This window comes from Vanrija pseudolonga, chromosome 2 (assembly GCF_020906515.1).
Source record: "Vanrija pseudolonga chromosome 2, complete sequence".
Classification (NCBI taxonomy): Eukaryota; Fungi; Basidiomycota; class Tremellomycetes; order Trichosporonales; family Trichosporonaceae; genus Vanrija; species Vanrija pseudolonga.
This window is the reverse complement of record NC_085850.1, coordinates 199998-221053: the sequence shown is the minus strand read 5'-3', so window position 1 is coordinate 221053 and position 21056 is coordinate 199998. Positions and strand designations below refer to the sequence as shown.

The 21056-nt window shown below is 65.0% G+C and overlaps 7 protein-coding genes across 10 annotated transcripts; 5 read left to right on the top strand and 2 right to left on the bottom strand.

Annotated features, from left to right (window-relative positions):
- Positions 1–458: 458 nt before the first annotated feature.
- LOC62_02G001860 (uncharacterized protein) lies at positions 459–995 on the top strand (the record flags this gene model as incomplete). The annotated part of the gene is made up of 1 exon (XM_062768361.1): positions 459–995. The coding sequence occupies one exon, from the start codon at positions 459–461 to the stop codon at positions 993–995; it is 537 nt and encodes a 178-aa protein (XP_062624345.1).
- Positions 996–1740: 745 nt separating this feature from the next.
- Positions 1741–2885, top strand: LOC62_02G001859 (uncharacterized protein; the record flags this gene model as incomplete). Its single annotated transcript, XM_062768360.1, has 2 exons — positions 1741–2054; positions 2474–2885. 2 exons carry the CDS (start codon positions 1741–1743, stop codon positions 2883–2885), a joined length of 726 nt encoding a protein of 241 aa, XP_062624344.1.
- Positions 2886–3189: 304 nt separating this feature from the next.
- On the top strand, positions 3190–4452 carry LOC62_02G001858 (uncharacterized protein; the record flags this gene model as incomplete). Its single annotated transcript, XM_062768359.1, has 2 exons — positions 3190–3497; positions 4134–4452. 2 exons carry the CDS (start codon positions 3190–3192, stop codon positions 4450–4452), a joined length of 627 nt encoding a protein of 208 aa, XP_062624343.1.
- Positions 4453–5585: 1133 nt separating this feature from the next.
- On the top strand, positions 5586–5999 carry LOC62_02G001857 (uncharacterized protein; the record flags this gene model as incomplete). The annotated part of the gene is made up of 1 exon (XM_062768358.1): positions 5586–5999. One exon carries the CDS (start codon positions 5586–5588, stop codon positions 5997–5999), a length of 414 nt encoding a protein of 137 aa, XP_062624342.1.
- Positions 6000–7699: 1700 nt separating this feature from the next.
- On the top strand, positions 7700–20953 carry kinX (the record flags this gene model as incomplete). 4 transcript variants are annotated; one of them, XM_062768354.1, is made up of 11 exons in its annotated part: positions 7700–8101; positions 8170–15189; positions 15232–15528; positions 15566–16318; positions 16357–18558; positions 18599–18910; positions 19001–19393; positions 19431–19808; positions 19848–20305; positions 20355–20590; positions 20643–20953. In XM_062768354.1, the coding sequence occupies 11 exons, from the start codon at positions 7700–7702 to the stop codon at positions 20735–20737; spliced, it is 12546 nt and encodes a 4181-aa protein (XP_062624336.1). In that variant the 3' UTR covers positions 20738–20953. The 4 variants fall into 4 exon arrangements, with proteins under 4 accessions (XP_062624336.1, XP_062624338.1, XP_062624339.1 ...); XM_062768355.1 differs by having other exon boundaries at positions 18599–19393; XM_062768356.1 differs by having other exon boundaries at positions 8170–15528; positions 18599–19393.
- LOC62_02G001855 (uncharacterized protein) lies at positions 8062–15540 on the bottom strand (the record flags this gene model as incomplete). The annotated part of the gene is made up of 1 exon (XM_062768353.1): positions 8062–15540. The coding sequence occupies one exon, from the start codon at positions 15538–15540 to the stop codon at positions 8062–8064; it is 7479 nt and encodes a 2492-aa protein (XP_062624341.1).
- On the bottom strand, positions 15554–18555 carry LOC62_02G001854 (uncharacterized protein; the record flags this gene model as incomplete). Its single annotated transcript, XM_062768352.1, has 2 exons — positions 15554–16323; positions 16350–18555. The coding sequence occupies 2 exons, from the start codon at positions 18553–18555 to the stop codon at positions 15554–15556; spliced, it is 2976 nt and encodes a 991-aa protein (XP_062624340.1).
- Positions 20954–21056: the final 103 nt, after the last annotated feature.

Sequence of the window (21056 nt, the reverse complement as noted above, 5' to 3'; positions counted from 1 at the left end):
CGCACCAAGCAAGCGCATGGTGACGTCCACTACGCAACACGGAATGCAGCGGCGCACGGTGCTTTTGAGTACAACAACAGTGAGGTCGTGTGCGTCGTTTGCGTCGTGTGAGGCAGCGTCGACCGCACGGCGCCCGACAGCGCGGCGCCCTCGTGTGGCTTTGCCAACCTCGGCGTCCTCCCCCGATGTCTTGACCAGCTCAGCGTGCAGCACCTCGCCGAACTGAGCCGAACTGGAACTCGAATTGCACTACATTCTGAGCCTGTTTGCTAAGTGAGACACGCGCCTAGGGTCTGCGTCACCAGATGCGTTCGTTCGTCGCAAGTTGTTACAGGCACGCACCCTGCAGCAGCATGAATGCAAGGGCTTGGCATGTCTCCCACGACTTGTCTTGCTCGTCTGCACAACACCCTCTTCTTCTTCTTCTTCTTCACTCTCGCCACCACAACTGCACGACCATGGCCGCCATCTTCGGCGACGGGCTACAAGCGCACGGCGACCCCGTCGCGCTCGACTACTACACCGGCATCCGGGCGGCCGACCTGGCCAGCTGCTGCGCCGACGGCTCGGGGCAGATAAGCAACCTCACCAGCACCCAGTTCGCCGCCGCAGTCCCCGAGGGCTTCACGTTGCCAGCAGCGATATCCGCGCAGACGACCACAAGATGCCATATCGACTCGCCGCTCCAGGACGACCGCGCGGCCAAGTCCGCCGCATGCGTGTTCGCCGACGTCGTGGCAGACGAGGACATGTGGGTCGGCCTGACGGTCACGCTCGCGAACGGCACCGTGCTCGCCGAGACGAGCGAGAAGGAGCTCACGACGTACCCTGCGCGAGGGGCTGGTGCCGCTGGTGCCTCGGGGTCGACGCCCTCGGCCTCGGGGGCAACGACAAGTCCCAGTGCGCACGCGAGCTCGGCCGCCGGCGCGGCCCCCGCACGCTTCGGCGTCGTCGCGCTCGTTGGGCTCGCGGCGGCTACTGTCATGGCTGTATAATTCGCATTGTGTAGGTGTAGGTGATGGAGGTGACTCTGCATTCGTCGTTGATGGGGCGGTGTTTGGCGTGGGCCTGGGGGCAGGAGTGGCCAGGAACGGGGGTGAGAGAGCGTGCTCGCCAGTGGCAAGGCAAGCAAGCTTGCGCCGACGGCCGAGGCGATGACGGCGGCGTGACGGCGGTGCACGTTCTCGTCGTGACGGACTAGAGGCCGACCAGTCGCCGTGGTGACAGTAACGTGGAGCCTCGCCGACATACGACCGGAACACATGTCTCGGCCGACCAGACCACGCCGTCAGGACATCCATGCCATTGCCGCCGGCACGGGAGATGAGGGGTTGTGGGCAGTGACCAGCAACACCCACAGATGACTTCTATCACTTCAGCCGCTATGCTCTCGATATGGTCTCGCCGATGCACGCGCCTGTGCAGCTCCTGCCTGTAGAGCGAACACAGTCCAGAGGCTTCAAATTGTGGGGTACTTACTTCAGCGCGCCTTATGTAGTTCTTGGCACCGTGTTTGAGATCCGGGTCTCGAACATAGGCACGGCGAGCGGCACGGCGGCGACGACGGGCATCTGCAGCCTTGCCGCGGTGATCCATGACGGCGCTGCGTACGTGCTAGCCGGTACTGAAGACTTGGCCTTGCTCGCCTGGATACGAAGAGCCGACAGTCCAGAGGTATAAAGGCTTGGCGCTGAACCTCCGCCTCCGCCCCATCCCCACCAACACCCACACCCACACACCATGGCAGGCGAAAAGGTCACCGGGGCCTCGTGTTACTCGTTCAACACGACCGCCATCAAGACATGCTGCACGGCGGCCAGCGGCGCTTTCTCCAACCAGACTTTCGCCCAGTTCAACGCGACGTACACCGGGGTAGTGGGCTACCTCACCCAGAATGGCACCGTGAGCGGGGCTTACGTCGGCGGGTGTAACAGTTACTCTGGTGGGGCGCAGACCCTCGCCGACTGCCTGAACGCCGCATGGAAGGACACGGGGGTGCAGGGCCGCTGCAACTTTTATATGTCGCGCGCCGAGCGCCGCGTGTCAAAGGCGGCGTGGGTCGCCTTGGTGGGCCTCGTGGCGGGGACCGTTGTGGCGCTGTAACTAGCATCAGATGCAGGCTTCCGCCGGGGACACAGAGCGCTGTGGGGCCGATGCAGCACGTTATCGCCTCCCGGGCAGTGTTGCATAGCTTCGTCCCTCGTTCGTTGCGCTGATGACATTGCTGGAGTCGCGATGCGGAACGCGAGTCGGCATGTGAGTCTATCTCGGGAGCTAGGCACGCGACCAACAACACCGCCCGGAGCTCACTCGGCGACGACGGGACAGCGACGGCGGGACGTACGCTGGCAGCTAGCCTCACCACATCACGGTATGCGTGCCACCTGATGTTCTAGCACACGATGGGGGCGATGAGGCGGATAGGAAGGCGTCGCCGGCACAGGGGTATAAACAAGGGCGGCGACGACATGAGCCCCGCCCTCCGCCACCCGCCACCTCCGCCAACACCCAACACAATGGTATCCGCCGGCCTCACCAGCGTAGACTGCTACACGTCGAACGGCTTCGTGGCCATGCAAGCATGCTGCGCGTCCGCAATGGGCACGTACACCAACGTCACGTTTGCCGAGTTCAACGCCACGCACCCGAACATTGTCAACGCGACCGCCGGGACCAACGAAGCGCTCAGCCCGCCGCTTGTGGGCGGGTGCCATTCAAGCTCGGCACCCCGCCCGCTTAGCGATTGTTTCGACAAGGCCAAGGCGTCGGGCATACACGGCGTATGCGATTACACCTACAAGACCTCGCGGGCCGAGCGGGGCGTGGGTGCTGCCGTGTGGGTGGTGTTTGTCGGCTTGGTGGCGGGGGCTGTCTTGTCGTTGTAAGGTCGTCGATAAGATAGATGTCGCTGTTGCTGAGGGCCGTTGCTTCCCTATGTATATCTCTGTGTATGTGCCTTCCCGAGGGAGCTTCCGCGTCGCACCATCTCAGCCCAGGCTGGTACGGCCGCCTCAGCGTCACATAACAGCACGGTGCGCCGACTTCCAAGGTCTGCGATGCGATGCCATGTTGTTGCTTCTTAAACTTCGCACCACACAGCGTTCAGCCGGGGCTCTGTTGACAGAGCATATGTAAGCGAGTGTGACTTGAACCTTCTCAGCGTGTCCATCGCAACCGACACCAAGTACCATGAGCGGCACACTCACCTCGGGCGACTGCTACACCTCGACCGCGCTCGACACCCTCGACGCATGCTGTACCCTCACCCTGGGGACCTTCACGAATCAAACCTACGCCGACTACAACACGACCTATCCCGGGGCGCTGTCCGCGGCGGATGCCAACACCTCGTCTTATATTGGGCGGTGCGACTTTGACGACAACGGCAACCGGATGTCCGACTGCCTGAAGCAGCGAGCCGGCGACCTCAAGGTCTGGTGCACCTATGCCTCGGGCGCGCGGCACGTCGTGTCCACGCCTGCATTGCTGCTCCTCGCGTTGGTGGTCGCCTCGACGCTCTTGGCTTTATAGGCACGCTCGAGCTCAGAGATACGACAAAGCCGGAAAAGCCAAAGCACCGGATTTAAGCACTGTCAACAACAGCTTGCTTGGTTAGTTTGCGTCCGACGGATTTGGATGCCAAGAGCTCGAGTTCCCTGCTTTGGCTAGCGAGGTTGAGCATGTCGAGAGGCGACCTGCCTGCCTCTCGATTGCACGTCATGAAACTTAGGCACGCCCATGATCGACCTCTGCCTCGACTGCCTCGGGTGTGGCACCTCGTCCTCAAGGCAAGGCAGTCTAAGGGTCAGCCATCTCACACATGAATATGATTTACTCTGCTAAGGTGCGCGACAAGGCTTGGATGTCTCTTGCCGCCTTGCAGGTGCTGCGCCGATGGCCGCCGGCACGTCATGTGACTTTCCCTTCACACCCATGCTGCAATCGCTAAGAGGTGACTTGCCTGGCTGCTTGTGAGCTGCTGCTACTGCTGGGCTGCATTCCCCATATATAGCGAGTGGGCCGGCTTGCCCGCCGCGAGCCCCCGCTCTGCCCAGCATCGCATCCACCACCTACACACCGACGATGGGCAAAGGACCACCACAATACTCGAATGCGGCGTGCTACTCTTCCAGCGTGCAGCAGATCGAGTCGTGCTGCGCGGGCGCGAACGGCCTCTTCCTCAACCAGAACGCGAGCACGTTCCGCGCGACCAACCCGCAGGGCTATGCGTGGTTCTCGGCCAACGGGACGACGGTCGGCGCAGACATTGGCAGCTGCGTAGCGTACACGACGAGCGCGCCGGTGCTGCTCAACTGCGTAAAGGGCAACATTAGCGACGAGCACAACTTCAAGTGCTCGTCGACTGTCGTCTCGGCCGCCGACCGACGGCTATCCACACCGCTGCTCCTCACATTATTGGGGCTGGTCGCCGGTACCGTCCTGGCGCTGTGAGACGACGACGACAGAGAGGAGCTTAGACACGACGACACACGATACGAGCGAGGGACGATGCGCCAGGATACAAGATACGGCGGCAACAACTAGGGCGTTGGGGGCAGTCTCGGACCGACAGGCCGACATCCTCCCCGACATGGCAGATAATTGAGCATGCATATAATACAGGTACGCACTGACCGCCTGCTGAACGCAGAGGACGCAAGATGTCGGCGGCGCTGCCTCGCCCTCGCGATGGATGCAGTCGCCGGAGGACGTCGGATGGGAGGGAGGATCCGGGGCACCTGGATGGATGCCTGACGCCTGAGACCTGACCCTCGGAAACTCATCCATCCGCAGCAGTGGAGCAGTGACACCAGGTACCGACACATCCGGCCGTGAACAGCCGCAACACTGCGCCTCGAGTCGAGGACGGTGCATACGGACGACTCAGGTAGATGGGCGGAGCATCGGTATTGGTGGCAGCACCGCGCGGTCACGACACCGGAATACCACCCTGGCCGACCCATTTCCCATTGCCGGAACACCACCCTTATCCGCAGCCACCGTGCAGCCTCTGGGGTGCTGTCGCAGGATGCACACATCCCGAGCGATCAACACCCGGACCACCGCATCTTGGCACTGGGCGGTGTTTCCGATGATGCTGGAGACGCGGTGGCGATGAGCGAGGGAGGACGAGAAGAGGCGGATAGCAGGCAGGCTGGACCATGGCTCCCGCCAACCACCTCGACACAACACCATCCCCCCATCTCAAGCTCCTGCCTCACGGAACTCAACACCACACAACTACAGCTGCGCCAACGCCAAGTCAACATCGACGCCAACGCCCACGCCCACGCCTTGTGCACAATGGTGCCCGCTCGCTCGGCAAGGTCGGCGCCCTCGTCCTCGGTGTATTTCTTTGCCGCGTCTATGCTTGGGCTCTAGGCCCGCACGTGCAGCACAGCAACGGCAGTCACATGCTCATACACCTGCCCTTCCGGCCCATTCGGACGATCCGAGCGATCAAACCTCGGGACTCTCGGCGCGGACAGATACGCGACGAGGTTGCGGGCAAGTGGTTACGACGGCTACTTAAGCCGGCACCGAGGCGTCGATGGCCACCTCACACCCGACTCACAACACTGACAATGCCCATTGACTACTCTGGCTACTGCTACACGGCGCTGAGCAACACGTCGCTCCAGTCATGCTGCACGACGGCCAACAACGCGAGCTACGCCGACGTGCCGTGGGGCCAGTTCTTCCACGCGCACCCGAACCTCACGTCGGCCCCGCAGAGCGTCACCGGGGCCGTGGTGCACACCTGCACCATCCCCAACTGGAACTACACGGGCAACTTTGTCAACTGCACCTACGAGGACGTGTCCCACGGGCCCACGAGCAACCTCAGCCGCGTGTGGTGCTTCTCGGTGATGCCGATTGCCCCGTCGTCTGAGGTGTCGGCGTCGCCTTCCGCGCATAGCACTGGCTTCCCACGGCTTGGGAAGGTTGGCACGCTCCTCGCCTGTGCCTTTGTCGCTGCTTCGCTCGTGGCGCTCTAGCGAGCGGACGTGTGTCCGAGCGGCTGTGTTGGCCGTCATATCTTGGAGTAGTATGCATCAGTGTCATCCGTCATCCGGGTCGTCGCTCTGCAGGATCTGGTTATCTTGGTATTTTGAACACTGCGGGATGGGGTTTGAGTGTGTGGCATGGCGGCTTTGCCCAACGACGCATGGACAACGATACATGCACACACATCCCACCTCGCGGTGTGTATACCAATCCGTCACCTACTCCTCGCTGTATCTCCTTACCCCATGTCCGTATACTGCCTACCTTGAACAACAATGGGGCGTGCAGCCTTGGCGGTGACCATTTATAGTTGTCAGTCCGGGGTCAAAGACGACATCGGTAACCATCGGTCCGACACCTTACAACGGGTGCCCGCAACTCGACCCACCTCGGTCAACCTCTCCATCCACCTCATTCGCCATGCGTCCACACTCAAAGTCCGCTCCGCATGCTCAGCAACCCACGCATCACCCAGCGCGATACCCACTGAACGGCAGGAGACTCCGAATGCCGCGGCTCTGACCTCACCCCCCCATGCTGCTGACGATCCATGCGCCCACCCACTTGGCTTGGGCCTTCGACCCCGCCTTGGCGGGCGTGAGTGCGCGTAACATGGAACGCCTCTGCTGTGGGCGACGTGGAGACGACAGGGCAGTTTCACTTGTCACAGCACAGCATGCTCAGGAAGAAACGGGCCGGCGTCGACGCCGCAGCACGAGCCAAGCGGGCCAGGTGCCGAACATGTGGTGGACCAACATCACGCCGATCGATCCATCCACAGCCGCCGACGTGACGGGCTTTCGGAGGCGATTACGGTCGACAACAACATGATCAGCACACGATCAACGATCAGCTGGCCAACGTATACCAGAGCTCGTCTTCTTCCTGCCAGTCTGTCAGGACACACGACGCACCTCGAATGCGAGACTCGCCCATAGCGCCGGCGCTCGGGGCCTCGTCCGTCGTGTCAACCCCTTTCCCCAGCCTCTTGGACCTCGTAACCCGGACCGCCCGTCACGACCACCCACTCCTGCGCGTGTCCTTTCGCATCCACGACCCACACGCCTGTTCGCGAGCGAACGAGCGAGCGGAGCTCCTTGGAGCCAACCGACGTCGCCGGCCGGCCTGTGCTGGGTGCGAACGGTCGAATGCGGCAGGCCGGCACGACGAGGCAGCCGGCACTCCACGGCCATTCCATGGCCAAAGGCATCTGCCGGTACTGCTGGGGACGACGTCTCGCGACGACGTGTCGCAGCAGCTCGCGTCACTGACCGTGCTCAGGATCTCGACGTTTCACCACCTTCTACGGCGTAACGCCATCGGCGTCGAGCTCAACATTTTTCTCATCGTGGTCACCATTCTCGCACCTCGCACTCAGCCAAGGCCTCCAGGTGGTTCGAAACGCCAAACCTGGCTGACCCCAACCCCCCATCGCACGCGTGCTGTTGCTGCTGCTGCTGCACCCCACGCGCGTCGCGCCCACTGACTGCCTGGGCATGCCTGGACCAGCTAATACCCGCGTCTCTGACTGCATCTCGTCTTCTCTTTCACCTACTGAACAACTCAACCCCCCCGGTTCTGTACCAACAGCACCCAGACCCCCCTGTTCGGCGTAGACAGTACCCACTGCATCGTCAACACCAAGACCAACCCCTACAACGACTACAGTCACCACCCGCCCTTTCTACACATGCCTAACCAGCTCATCATCGACAACAAGCCCGAGTCCACTATCGAGCACACTGCCCCCGTCTCCGCCCTCCCCGTCGAGGGCGGAGACGCCGTCAAGGCCCCCGTCACTGCCGCTGCCCCGGCTGACGAGGTCGCCTCGCAGACCCCTTCTTCCATCACCGCCTCCCCCACCCCTTCTCTCACCAAGATTCCCGAGTGGCACGGACTCCGTGGCTATGGCCGCCGCCGTCGCAGCCGCTACTCGGAGGCTACCTCGGAGGGCGACTCGGAGGACTCGACCGCCAATGACGACGAGGCCATCCACTGGCGCAAGGGAACCGAGTTCCACGCCGGCGAGGTCGTCTGGCACAAGGGCCGCGCCTACCGTGCCAAGCAGTCGCACACTGGCTCGCACGACATTGTAAGTGCGAGCGGGCCCCCGGTCGCGTGGGCGATCGTGACCGTGAACAAGACTGACGCGCCACACAGACCGTCAAGAACCGTGACTACTGGCAGCGCCTCCACTTTAGCACTTACACCACTACTCACTTCAAGTTTGCTGAGGCTCCCGAGGACGTGGAGGAGCCCGAGGACGACCTCGTCCGCTGGACCCGCGGCACCCCGTACCCCCAGGGCGCCGTCGTCTTCTACCACGGCAGCCCGTACGTGAACCTCCAGGACCACGTTGCCACCAACTTTGCCGACCAAACCGACCTCTGGGAGCGCAAGGTTGAGGAGGCCCCAGTCGTTACCGAGGCCCCGATCACCACCGAGCCTGAGGTGGTCGCCGAGCCTGAGACCTCTCCCGCTGTCGTTGCGGAGCCCGCTGAGGTTGTTGCTGAGCCCCAGACTGCTGCCGAGGCCGCGGTTGTTGAGGCTCCGGTCGCTACCCCTGAGCCTGTCGTTGCGGCCCCGGCCGAGGTCACTCCGATCGAGGTCGCCCCTGTTGCTGAGGCCCCAGTCGTCGAGGCCACGACCGTCGTTGAGACCGCTCCCCTGATCGAGACCGCTCCTGTGGTCGAGGTCGCCCCTGTTGAGGTCGCCCCTGTTGTCACCCCCGCCGAGGTCGCCCCCGCCGAGGTCGCCCCCGCCGAGGTCGCCCCCGCCGAGGTCGCCCCCGCCGAGGTCGCCCCCGCCGAGGTCGCCCCCGTCGAGGTCGTGCCTGTTGTGGAGGCTAAGGTCGAGGCCGCTCCGGTCGAGATTGCTGCCGTTGAGGCCGCTCCTGTCGAGGCCGCTCTTGTCGAGGCCGCTCCTGTCGCGACCTCTCCTGTCGAGGTCGTTCCTGTCGAGGCCGCCCCCGTCGAGGTGCTGCCCGTTGAGGAGACCAAGGCCGTGGTCCCCGAGGTCGTCGCGGCCGTCCCCGAGCCCGTCGCCGAGGCGATCGCCCCCACTGAGACTGTCGTCGAGGCTGAGGTCATTCCCCAGGTCGAGGTCGCTCCCCAGGGCGAGGTCCCCGTCACTATCGTTGATAAGGATCCCCTCATCATCAGGGGTCTCGTCGTTGTTCCCGCCGGTACCGCTGTCGAGGAGATTGTTCCCGCTGTGGCCCCTGTCGAGGAGGCCGCACCCAGGGCGGAGGAGGTTGTGGTCGAGGCCACGCCTGCTGCCGTCGAGGCGACCGTCGCCGCGGAGGCTGTGGAGGTCGTCGCTGCCGCTGAGGAGGTCGCCCCCAAGGTCGAGGCCGTCGCCCCCGCCGAGACTGTGGTCGAGGCCTCTCCCGCGCCCGTTGAGGCCGCTCCTGCCACTGTCGAGGCTACCCCTGCCACCGTCGAGGCCGCTCCTGCCCCTGTCGAGGCCACCCCGGCCGCTGTCGAGGCCACTCCCGCCCCTGTCGAGGCTACTCCTGCCGCCGTCGAGGCCGTTCCTGCCGTTGAGGAGGTCGCCCCTAAGACCGAGACGGTCGCCCCCGTCGAGGTCATCATCAAGCCGGAGGTCGTTCCGGAGGCTGAGGCTCCCGTTGTCGCCACTATCACGGAGCCCGTTGAGGTCATCGGCCTCGAGGTCGCCCCTGCCGACGCTGTTGTCGAGGAGATTACTCCTGCTGCGGCTACCGCCAAGGAGGTCGTCGAAGTGGAGCCTGTCGTCGCTGTGGCCACGCCAGCTCCTGTCGAGATCGTGGAGGCCGCCCCTGCCGTCGAGGAGGTCGCCAAGATCGCTGCCACCCCTGCGCCTGCTGAGGTTGTGGTTGCCGAGACCATCGTCGAGGCCGCACCTATCGCTCCCGTCACCCCTGTCGCCGCCGTCGTCGAGGCCCCCGCCCCCGCCGTCGTCGAGACTGCCGCCCCCGCCGTCGTCGAGACTGCCCCCGCCGTTGAGGCCCCTGCCATCGTCGACGCCCCTGCTGTCGTCGAGACCCCTGCGGTCGAGACCCCTGCCGTGGTCGAGGCTCCCACCGTCGTCGAGAAGGTCGAGAAGGTCGAGGCTGTGGAGGCCCCCGCCGCTGTCGTCGACACTCACGCCGTTGCTGAGACTCCGGCTGCTGTCGTCGAGACCCCCGTCGCTGTCGAGAAGGCTGTTGTCGTCGAGGCTCCCGCTGCCGCTGTCGAGGCTCCTATCGTCACTGAGGTCGCTCCCGCCGTTGTCGAGACCCCCGCTGCCGTCGTCGTCGAGACCCCCATCGCTGTCGAGACCGCTGTTGTTGTCGAGGCTCCCGCACCCGTCGCTGATACCCCCGTCGAGGTTCCCGCCGCTGTCGAGTCCCCCATTGTGGCCGAGACGGTGGAAGTTGTGGAGGTCCCTGTCGCCGTCGAGGTCCCCGTCACCATCGAGGCCCCCGTTGCGGTCGAGGCCCCCGTCGCCGTCGAAGCCCCCGTCGCCGTCGAAGCCCCCGTCGCCGTCGAAGCCCCCGTTGTCGTTGAGGCCCCTGTGGTTGTTGAGGCTCCCGCTGTGGTCGAGACCGCCATCGCTGCGGAGGCCTCCCCTACTGTCGTCGATGCTCCTGCGGCTATCGAGACTCCGGCTGTTGTTGAAGCACCTGCTCATATCGTTGAGGCCGCGGTTGTTGCCGAGACCCCGGCTGCCGTGGAGACCCCAGCTGTCGTTGACCCGGTGATCGCCGTTGAGACGCCCGTTGCCCCTGCGGTCGAAGTTGATGTCGCTCCTAAGGCCGAGACGGAGGTCGTTCCCGAAGTCATCAAAGCTGGGATCACCCCCGCCCCTGCCGCCGTCCAGGAGCCTGCGGTGGTGGAGGCTGTTGAGGTCGCCCCCGTTGCCCCTGTTGTCGAGGCCTCCGTCGAGGCTGTCGAGACCCCCGTCGTTGCTGAGATCGCAGTTGTCGCTCCCGTCGAAGTCGCCGCCGTTGAGCCTCCCCCCGTCGAGGCCACTCCTGTCGTCGAGGAGGCCCCTGCTGCTGAGGTTGAGGCCGTCAAGATTGTCGAATCCGTCACCCCTGTTGTCGAGGCCGCTCAAGTCCCCGAGGTCTCGGCCCCCGCTGCTGAGGCTGTCGCCGTCGAGGCCCCAGTCGAGGCTGAGGTTGCACCCGTCGTCCAGGCCGAGGTTGTCGCTGACAAGGTTGTTGTGGAGGCCCCTGCGGAGGTCGTTGCCGCCCCTGTCCCCGTTGAGACCGAGGTCGCCGTTGCCGTTGAGGCCCCCGCCGCCGTCGAGGCCCCCGTCGTCGTCGAAACCCCTGCCGTTGTGGAGACCCCTGCCGCCACCCCCGCCGTCGTTGAGGAGGCCAAGACTGTTGCCCCTGAGGGGCCCGCGCCCGTCAAGGAGGAGGCTGCCCCTGTCGCCCCCGCCGCCCCCGTCGTTGCCGAGCCTGAGGCCATCAAGATTGAGGCTCCTGCCCCCACTGAGACGACGGTTGTTGTTCAGGAGGTCGCGGCCGAGGAGGCTGCTCCTGCCCCCGTGGAGGTGCCTGCTGCCGCCACTGAGACCATCGAGGCGGAGGTGAAGGCCCTTCCCGTCCCTGTCGAGGCTGTCGCTGTCCCCGTGGAGGTGGTCACTGCCCCTGTGGAGACCGTCAAGACCGAAGTCGAAGTCGCCCCGGCCCCTGTTGAGACTGTCGCCATCCCTGTTGACACCGTCGCTGCCCCCGCAGAGCCTGTTGTCGCCAAGGACCTCCCCAAGGTTGAGGCTGAGGCCGAGGCCGTGGTTGCCCCCGTCGAGCCCCAGGTCGTTCCTGAAGTCGCCCCGGTCGCCCCTGCCGAGGTCGCTCCCGTGGCTGAGGTTGAGGCTGCTAAGGCTGCACCCACTGAGACTACCTCGGCCGCCACGGTTGAGGAGATGGTTGTCCCCGTCGAGGAAGTCGCTGTTCCTGTCGAGGAGGCCGCCACCCCTGTGGAGACCGTCGAGGTCCCCGCCGTCCTCGACGTCGAGCCCGTCGCCATCGTCGAGGTTCAGCCCACCGTCGTCAACGAGACGCCTGCCCCCGCCGCCGAGGTTGTCACTGCCGTTGTCAAGGCTGTGGTTGCTGATGCTGCCCCGGTCGTTGAGGCTGCGCCCGTTGTCGAGGCCATCGTGGTTGCCGAGCCCGCCAAGGTCGAGGTCGTGGAGATCACTCCTGTCGTCGCCGCTCCCGTCGAGGTTGTGCCTATTGAGGTCAGCCCCGCCGTCGTCCCCGCTGTCGAGGCCGCCCCCATCGTCGAGGCCACCCCCGTCGTTGAGGTCACTCCCATCATCGAGGCCAGCCCCGTTGTCGAGACCGTCCCCGTCGTCGAGACCGCCCCCGTCGTGGAGGTGGTCGCCGAGGCCGTTTCCGTCACCGAGGCCGTGCCCGTCGTCGACACCGTGGAGGTGAAGGCGCCTGTCGAGGAGACCAAGGTCGAGACTATCGCCGAGGTTTCGCCCGCTCAAGAGGAGGCTACGAAGGAGGCGCCCGTTGTGGTCGCTGAGCCTATCGCCGAGCAGGTCATCGCCTCTACCGCTGAGGTGGTCGCCCCTGTTCCCGCTGCTGTCGAAGTCGCTCCCATTGAGGCGGAGCCCGTGACTGCCGCTCCCATCGAGGTTGTGGCCGTCGTCGCCGACGCTGAGCCTATCCCTGAGGCCGTTACCGAGGTCCCGGTCGCCGTTGAGGTCTCGGCTCCTGTCGCTGTGGTCGAGGTCGAGCCCACTCCTGTGGCCATCGAGGCTGTTGCTGCCGTCGAAGTGACTGTCGAGGCCCCAGCCGTGCCTGAGGTGGTCGAGGCTGCCAAGCCCGTGGCCGAGGTCGAGGTCGCCATCGCCGAGCCTGTTGCTCCGGTCGTCGAGGTCGCCACTCCTGCCGTTGAAACTACCACTCCAGTTGAGACTCCCGCCGCTGTTGCGGAGGCCGCCGCTCCCGTGGAAGCGGTCGTCGCTCCCGTGGCGGAGGCCGCCACCCCTGCCCCCGCACCTGTCGCTGAGGTCATCGCCCCCGTTGTTGAGGCCGTCGCCCCCGTCGTCGAGACTGCCGCTCCCGTTGAGGCCCCCGCACCCACCGTTGAGGCCCCTGCTAAGGCCGCCGTCGTTTCGACGGAGTCCGTCGTGGAGGCTGCTCCGGCCCCTGTTCCGGAGGCCGTTGTGGCGGCGCCCGAGCCCGTTGCTGAGGTCAAGTCTGAGGCTCCTGTCGCCGAGACTCAGACGCCCGTGGAGGTTGTCGCCGAGGTCGTCGAGGAGGTAAAGGCTGTTACTGAGGTGGAGAAGCCCGCCAAGGTCCCTGCCCCGGCCCCCGCCACGGAGGCGGTGGTCGAGTCTACCCCCGCTCCCAAGGAGGTCGAGGTCGAGAAACCAGTGATCGCCGATGCCGTCCCTGCCGTCGAGGCCCCCAAGGCCGTCGAAGTTGAGACCACCCCCATCGTTGAGACCGCCCCGGCTGTTCTCGAGAAGGCTGTCGTCGCCCCCGCTGTTGTGGAGGCCACGCCCGTCGCGGAAGTCGCCGTCGTTGAGGAGGTCGCTCCTACCGTTGAGGAGGTCGCTCCTGCCCCCGCCTCGGAGGAAGCTGCTCTCGTCACTGAGAAGGTCGTCAAGGTCGAGGAGCCCAAGCAAGAGGCTGCCGCTCAAGAGATTGTCGAGGTCAAGGTGGAGACACCCGCCACCCCTGTCGCCGAGGCTGTGATCGCTGAGACCCCCATCGATGTCGAGGTTGCTCGCGCAGCGGAGTCGATTGTGGAGGTTCAGCAGCCCGTGGTGGAGGGCCCCGTCGCCGAGGTTGAGCCCGTGATTGACACTGCCCCCGCGGCAGAGGTTGTCATCGTGGCTACTCCCGTCCTCGAGGCCGTTCCGGAGCCCGTCGCCGTCGTGGAGGCCACTCCTATCGCCGAGCCAACGCCCGTGGCCGAGACCGCGGCCCCTGTCGTCGAGGCCGCTGTCCCTGTCGTTGAGGTCGCCGCCCCTGTCGTTGAGGCCGCCCCCGTTGTCGAGGTCGCTCCCGTCGCGGAGGTCGCCCCCGTTGTCGAGGTCGCCCCCAGTGTGGAAACCGCCGAGGTGGCCGCTACCGTTGCTGAGGCTGTCGCCGCAACCCCTGTCGCCGCTCCCGTCGAATCGACGCCCGCATCTGTTGAAGCCACTCCTGCCCCCGTTGTCGAGGCAGAGGTTCAGCCTGCTCCGGTCGCTGTTCAGGAGCCGGTGGTGGAGGTCGTCGCCGTCCCTGTCCAGCCCGAGATTGCCACTTCCACCGTTGTCGAGGAGGCCAAGCCCGAGATTGCCCCTGCTGGGGTGATCGATGAGCCCAAGGTCGAGGCTATCGCCGAGCCCGTTGTGGCCGCCCCAGCTGAGCCCGCTGCCACTGCTGCTGGGCCTGTTGTCGCTGCTTCCGAGCCTGCCGTTACCGTCGCCGAGCCCGTCGCTGCCCTTGCCGAGCCCGTCACTGCCCCCGCCGAGCCTGTCGCCACCGTCGCCGAGCCTGTCGCCACCGTCGCCGAGGTCGTTGTCCCCGCCGCCGAGCCCGAGGTCCCCGTTCTCGAGACCAAGGAGGTTCCTGTCGTCGAGGCTGTTACCCCTGAGGCCAACGTCGAGGCTGAGGTTACTCCCGCTCCCACTGCCGAGCCCGTGGCCCCCGTTGTCGAGGCCGCACCTGTCGCCGTGGTCGCTCCCGTCCAGGCTGCCCCCGTCGTTGAGGCTGCTCCTGCCGTCGAGACTGTTCCTGTTGTGGACGCTCCTGTTGTCCCTGCTCCTGCTGTGACCGAGACTCCTGGCGTGGAGGTCGCTACCACCGCCGTCGAGGTCGCCACTCCCGCCGTCGAAGTCGCTACTCCCGCCGCTGAGGTCGCTACCCCTGCCGCCGAGATCGCTGTTCCCGCCACAGTTGAGGAGGTCAAGCCGGTTGCCGAGACCGTCCCTGTCGTTGCCGAGGCTGAGACCGCGGTCGTTGCTGAAGTCATCGCCGAGACTCCCGCTGCTGCTCCCGTTCAGGAGGTTGCTGCTGTTGAGGAGGTCGCCGCTGCTCCTGCTCAGGTTGAGCAGGCCCCTATCGAGGAGGTGACCATTGCCACTACCGAGCCGGTTGTCGAGGCTCCCAAGGAGGTTGCGGAGGAGATCAAGGAGGAGGTCAACGAAGTCGTCAAAGAGGAGATCAAGGAAGAGGTCAAGGAGGAGATCAAGGACGAGGTTAAGGTTCGTTGCGTTCAAGCGATATCTCTTACTGACATTCTCCAGCCTGAGGTCCCTGCCGTGGTCGAGGAGGCCGTCACTGCTCCTGCTGCCGAGGTCGAGGACGTTACCCCGGCCCCCGTTGTCGAGACCGTTCAGACTGTCGCCGAGGTTGTCGTTGAGGCTCCGGCTGCCGTGGAGACTGTTGCTGTCCCCGAGCCTGTTGCGGAGCTTGTCGTCGTCGCCGCCCCTGTTGACACCAAGGAGGAGGTTGTTGAGGTTACCCCTAAGGAGGTGACCCCCAAGGCGGTCGCTACGGAGGAGATAGCCGCCCCCGCGCCAGCCGTGGTTGCCGAGGAGAAGGTGAGTCTTCATACGAGAACAACAACTAATCAGACAGGTGGCTGAGGCCGTCGCCGTTGTTGAGGAGCCTGTGGTGAAGGCCGAGCCTGCCTCCGCCCCCGCCGCTGTTGAGGCGGAGGTGGTCCCTGTGGCTGCCGTCGCTGAGGTTGTCGCTGTCGCCCCCGCTGTCGTGGAGGCCATCACCGTCACTGAGGCTCCCGTCGCTGTCGAGACTCCCGCCGTCGTTGAGGCTGAGGTCATCGCCCCGGCTCCCGTTGTTGTCGAGAAGGAGGTTATCACCGAGGCCCCGGCTGTTGTTGAGGCGGAGGTCATCGCCCCCGTTCCCGTAAAGGAGGCTGAGGTCGCTACTCCTGCCCCTGCGATGGTTGAGGCTGAGGTTGCCCCCGTCGAGCCCCCGGTTGTCGTCGAGGCCTCTGTTGTTGTCGACACCGAGCCCGTCGCCGTGGAGGAGCCTGTTGTCGCCACCCCTGCCCCCGTCGCCGAGGTTGCGACTGTCGCGGAGGCCGTCGCCGTCCCTGAGGTCGTTGAGGAGGCCACCGTCGCGGAGACCGTTGAGGACCTTCCCGTCCAGGAGGTGCCTCAGGAGGTTGCTGTCGATGAGCCGGTCGCCAATATCGTCCAGGAGTCCCTCATCGCTGACGACAAGGAGGTCGAGGAGCCCCAGCAGATCAGCACCATCGCCGAGGTCGAGGTCGAGGAGATCACCACCCCCGTGGAGACCGTTTCCGAGGTTATCGCGCCCGTTGAGGAGGTCAAGACTGTCAAGGCTTCGGCTCCTGTCGTTGCAGAGGTAAGCTAGTACCTTCGGATCACCTGCTGACCATTCAGGTCGTTGAGGTCAAGGAAGTTGTCGCCGAGGCTGCTCCTGTTGTCGAAGCCACGCCTGTCGTCGAGGCCGCTCCTGCCACCGAGGTTGCTCCTGTTGTCGAGGCCGCTCCGGCCCAGGACACCGCTCCTGTTGCTGAGTCTGCCGCGGCCGACGTCGTTGCCCCTGTGGAGGCTGCCACTGTTCCAGAGCCTGTGGTTGAGCAGGTGAAGGAGGTTGTCGCCGAGGCCACCGCCCCCGTTGCCGAGATCAAGGAGCCGGAGAACACGACCCAGACCCCGCCCAACACCGCCATCCCCGAGTTCATCAAGGCGGAGGCCGCTGCCGAGCAGATCCAGGCCGCCGCCGCCGCCCCCGTCGCCGCTGAGGTGAAGGAGGTCGTCGAGGAGGCCGTTGCCCCGGCTGCTGCCCCCACCGAGGTCGTTCAAGAGACCGTGAAGGAGGCCGCTCCTAAGGTGACTGCCCCCGTGGTTGTTGCTGAGGTTGTGGAGGAGCCCGTTGTCAAGGCTGTCGTCGTCGAGGCGCCTGCCCCGGTTGCTGAGACCATGGTCGAGATGACCGTGGTCGAGATCGTTCCGGTCGCTGTCGAGGCCGCCGCCCCGGTCGCTGTCGAGGTCGCCGCTCCCGTCGTTATCGCTGCTGCTGTCGAGGCTGTTGTTGAGGCGCCTGTCGAGCCTATCGCCGAGCCCGTCGTCGAGCAGGTCAAGGAGGCTGTTCCGGAGGCCGTCGCTGCCCCCGAGCCCACTACCCCAGAGCCGGTCGTCGAGCAGCCCATTGTCGAGAAGGCGCCTGTCAAGGAGATCCCCGTTGAGGTCGCCGCTGTCGAGGTCGCCCCTGTTGAGGTCGCCCCTGTCGAGGTCACCCCCATCGAGCCCATCGTCCAGGAGCCTGTCGTTCAAGAGGCCGCTCCTGTCAAGGTGGAAGAGGTCGCTCCTGTGAAGGAGGAGGTCGCTCCTGCCAAGGTCGAGGAGGTTCCTGCCAAGGTCGAGGAGGTTCCCGTCAAGGTCGAGGCCCCCGTCGCTGTCGCCGAGCAGCCTGTCGCCGAGGCGCCAGTCGTTGTGGCGGAGGTTGTTGTCCCCGCCGTTGTCGACACCCCAGCCGCCAAGGAGGTCGTCCCGGAAGTTGCAGCCACTGAACCTGCCGCCGTTGTCATCGAGGAGCCTGTTGACAATGTCGTCGAGGAGATTGCCGCCACCATCATGGTCGATGAGCCCGTCGTGAAGGTCGAGGAGGCTCAGCCCGCTCCCGAGGTTGTGACCAAGGAGGTCGTCGCGGAGGAGCCCGTGAAGGTTGCCCCTTCTGAGGAGGCCGTCGTTGTCGCTGCCGTTCAGGAGGCTGTCGTCGCCGAGGCCGCTCAGGAGCCTGTCGCCGCTCAGGAGCCTGTCGGCGCTCAGGAGCCCGTCAAGGTCGTTGCCGAGGAGCCCATCAAGGTCGTCGCCGAAGAGGCCGTCAAGGTCGCTGTGGTCGAGGAGCCCGTCGCTGCCGTTGAAGAGCCCGTCGCCGTCGCCGCCGTCGTCGAGCCCGTCGCTGTGGCCGAGCCCGTCAAGGAGGTTGTTGTCGATGAGCCCGTCAAGGTTGAGGAGCCCGTCGTCTCCTCCACCACCGAGGAGCCTGCCGTCGTCGTCCCCGTCGTCGTTGCCGCCGAGGAGCCCGCCAAGGAGGTCGCTGTCAAGGAGACCGTCGTCGAGGAGCCTATTGTCAAGGCGGCCGTCGAGGAGCCCGTGATCCCCGCCACCGAGCCCGTGGTGGTGGCTGCTGTCCCCGAGCCTGTCGAGGAGGTCAACGTCGCTGTCCCGGAGCCTGTCGTCGAGGCCGTTCAGGAGCCTGTCGCTGCTCCTGTTGCTGAGGCCCCCGAGGTCCCAGAGCCCGTCGTCGAGGTCGCCGCGCCCATTGTCGAGAAGGCCGCTGAGCCCATCGTGAAGGTCGTCGAGGAGGTCGCTCCTGTGGCTGTTGAGTCCGCCGTCGCCCCTGTCGTCCAGGCCATCCCGGAGCCCGTCGCCGCCCCCGTCATTGAGCCCGTCGCTGCTCCCGTTGTTGAGGCTGTGGCCGAGCCCGTCGTCGAGCCGGCCGTGACTCCCGCCGTCGAGCCTGTTGTCGCTACTGAAGCCCCCAAGGAGGTCGCCGCCAAGGAGGTCCCCAAGACTGCCGAGGCCGACGTCACCGTCGAGTCCGCGATTGCTCAGGCTATCGAGGAGTCGCATGCTGTAAGTCCCCCTCATTTATCCCACAGGCTGACCGCACCAGCCTGCTACAGATGCACCTGCCCCACCTGTTCCCCAAGCTGAAGAGGTTGCTGTTGCGGCTGAAGTTGTTCCCGAGCCCCAAGTCGTCGCCCCCGCCCCCGCCCCCGCCGTCCAAGAGGCCGAAGAGCCTACGGTTGAGGAAGTTGTTCCGGTCGAAGAGCCCAAGGCCGACGCCCCTGTCACCCAAGACGTCAACATCACCGCTGAGGAGGCTGCGGTCTTCACCGCTACCCTGAGCGAGGTCGCTCCCGAGGCTGAGGCCACCGAGCCCGCCTCCGAGGGGGACGCGCCCAAGGTTGGCAATAACGGCAAGGTAAAGCACGACAAGAAGAAGTCGGAGGCGAGTCGTCCTGGCACCTGCCGGATTCTATGACTTGCTATGGAGATTAACCGCGGTACGCAGACGGAGTTGGATGAGAGCAAGGACGGAGAGAGTACCAAGGTTGAAGAGAGCAAGGAGATTGAGAAGGAGAAGATTCAGAACGAGAGCGAGAGCGAGAACGAGAAGAAGATTCAGAAGGAGAACAACTTTGAAGACAACAAGGATATCAACAACAACAATGAGGACAATAACGACGACATTGCGGCTGTCATCATTACCGAGGCGACCGACGACGACAGCGATGGACTCCAGCTCGAGACGGTCCACAAGGCCGCCACGCGCATCATCTCGGCCGAGGAGTCGCTCGAGCACCCGGTTACCTGGGCACCCGATGTCGACTACGAGGTCCGGGCTGTCGTGTCTGCCGGTGACAAGAAGTGGCGCGCTGCTGTCGAGCATGTCAGCGGTAGCACTGTGAGTGGAGCCCTGTTGGCATCCGCTGACTACCCAGGCCCCCGCCGACGGAAACGACGTTGCCGCCGCCTACTGGAAGGCCGTCTCCGACGACTCCACCAGTGACGACGACCAGTGGGTCGCCGTCAGTGACCCATCTACCCCCGAGTCCGCCGAGGTTGTCGAGGCTCCTGCCCCCGCGAGCCAGAACACCGACGACGACTTTGAGTTTGTGCCCGCATCGCCCCACCCCGAGCCCAAGTACTTCGGCGAGCAACCCCAGTCTGCCCCCCAGTCCGCGCCTCAGACGCCTGTCGCCGAGCGGTCGCCCCTCCTCCCCCAGATCTGGAGGAGGAACGTCCACTACGACGCCGGCGACATTGTGAGGTACTCTGGTTCGCAGTACGAGGCGACCACGTCCCACTCTGGCGATGATGTAAGTGGCACCTAACGAGCTGTGGCTGACGCCCCGCAGGCTCCATCCCGGTCAACGGCTTGGAAGAGGCTCGGCGCCCTCAGCGGCGAGTCGAACGCCGACATTGCCCACGAAGAGTCGCACCACTCGCGTACCCCCAGCATCATTCACGACGAGCTCCTCGGCCGCCACCGCTACCGCACGAGCGGCGTCGGTGTCCTGCCGTACTCTGACAACGTCGAGGACGAGGTCGTCCGCCAGGTGGCCCTCGCCAACTTCTATCAACAGTACGGCTATTTCCGCGAGACATGGCTCGTCGCTGCCCGTGGCCGCACCAACGGATACGTGACTGCCCAGCTGCAGGGCGAGGTCCTGCCCGCTGTGCGCTGGCACCTGGTCGAGGGTGGCGCGTTCCCGCTCGACGCCATCCCGGCCGGCTACGACGTCGACGCCGACGGCAGGAAGAGGACGCTGTACGCTGCCCGCTTCTTCCTGAGCGGTGGTGTCCAGGTCGGCAAGTGAGTAGCTGTGTCATAGGACATGGGAGCAGCGCTAACACGTCGCCAGGGCCGGACGCCACCTCGCGGAGCGCAGCAGCGTCGCGTTCAAGGGCCAGGAGGTCCCCTCGGCCGCGTTCGAGGTCCTCTGTGGATCCTCGGCTGCGGTGCAGTGGATTCCCAGCCGCCCCGGCTACGGTGCCAACACTGGCGGCTTCAAGCCCGTCGAGGGTGGTCGCGAGCGTGATGGTCGCGCCATCCTCGTCGTGCGCGCCGAGCTCGAGAGCCAAGGCGTCATCCCCGGCAGTGAGTCGTGACGCGATGCTCCTTCGCCTGCCGTTGCTGACTCTGGCCTCAGAGCTCATTGTCACCGACGAGCATGCCAACATTGCCCAAGACGGCCGCGATGTCACCGCGTCCTCGTTTGAGATCCTCACGTATTCAAAGGCGTAACTTTTACCTGTGACAAGACCCATTTAGATTAGAGAACAAGATCAAGATCAAGATCATAACAGACTCGGACGGAACATTACCCACATTCGCTTTAACCCACTGGCCCGTGAAGAAGAGACAAGTCGACTACATTCCCCCCACACTCATTTAGATGCTTATAGCGCGAGGAGAGTAGTTGAAACAGTACGAAGGTTCATGCACCAGGAGTTGAACGAGTAGCAACGATCGATCGAGATCTGGTGCATCTGGCATCTGGCAGGCTGGCGGGGCAACCGAGAGAGTAACCGAAGCAGACACCAGGGCGGGCAGGGCGAAGGAG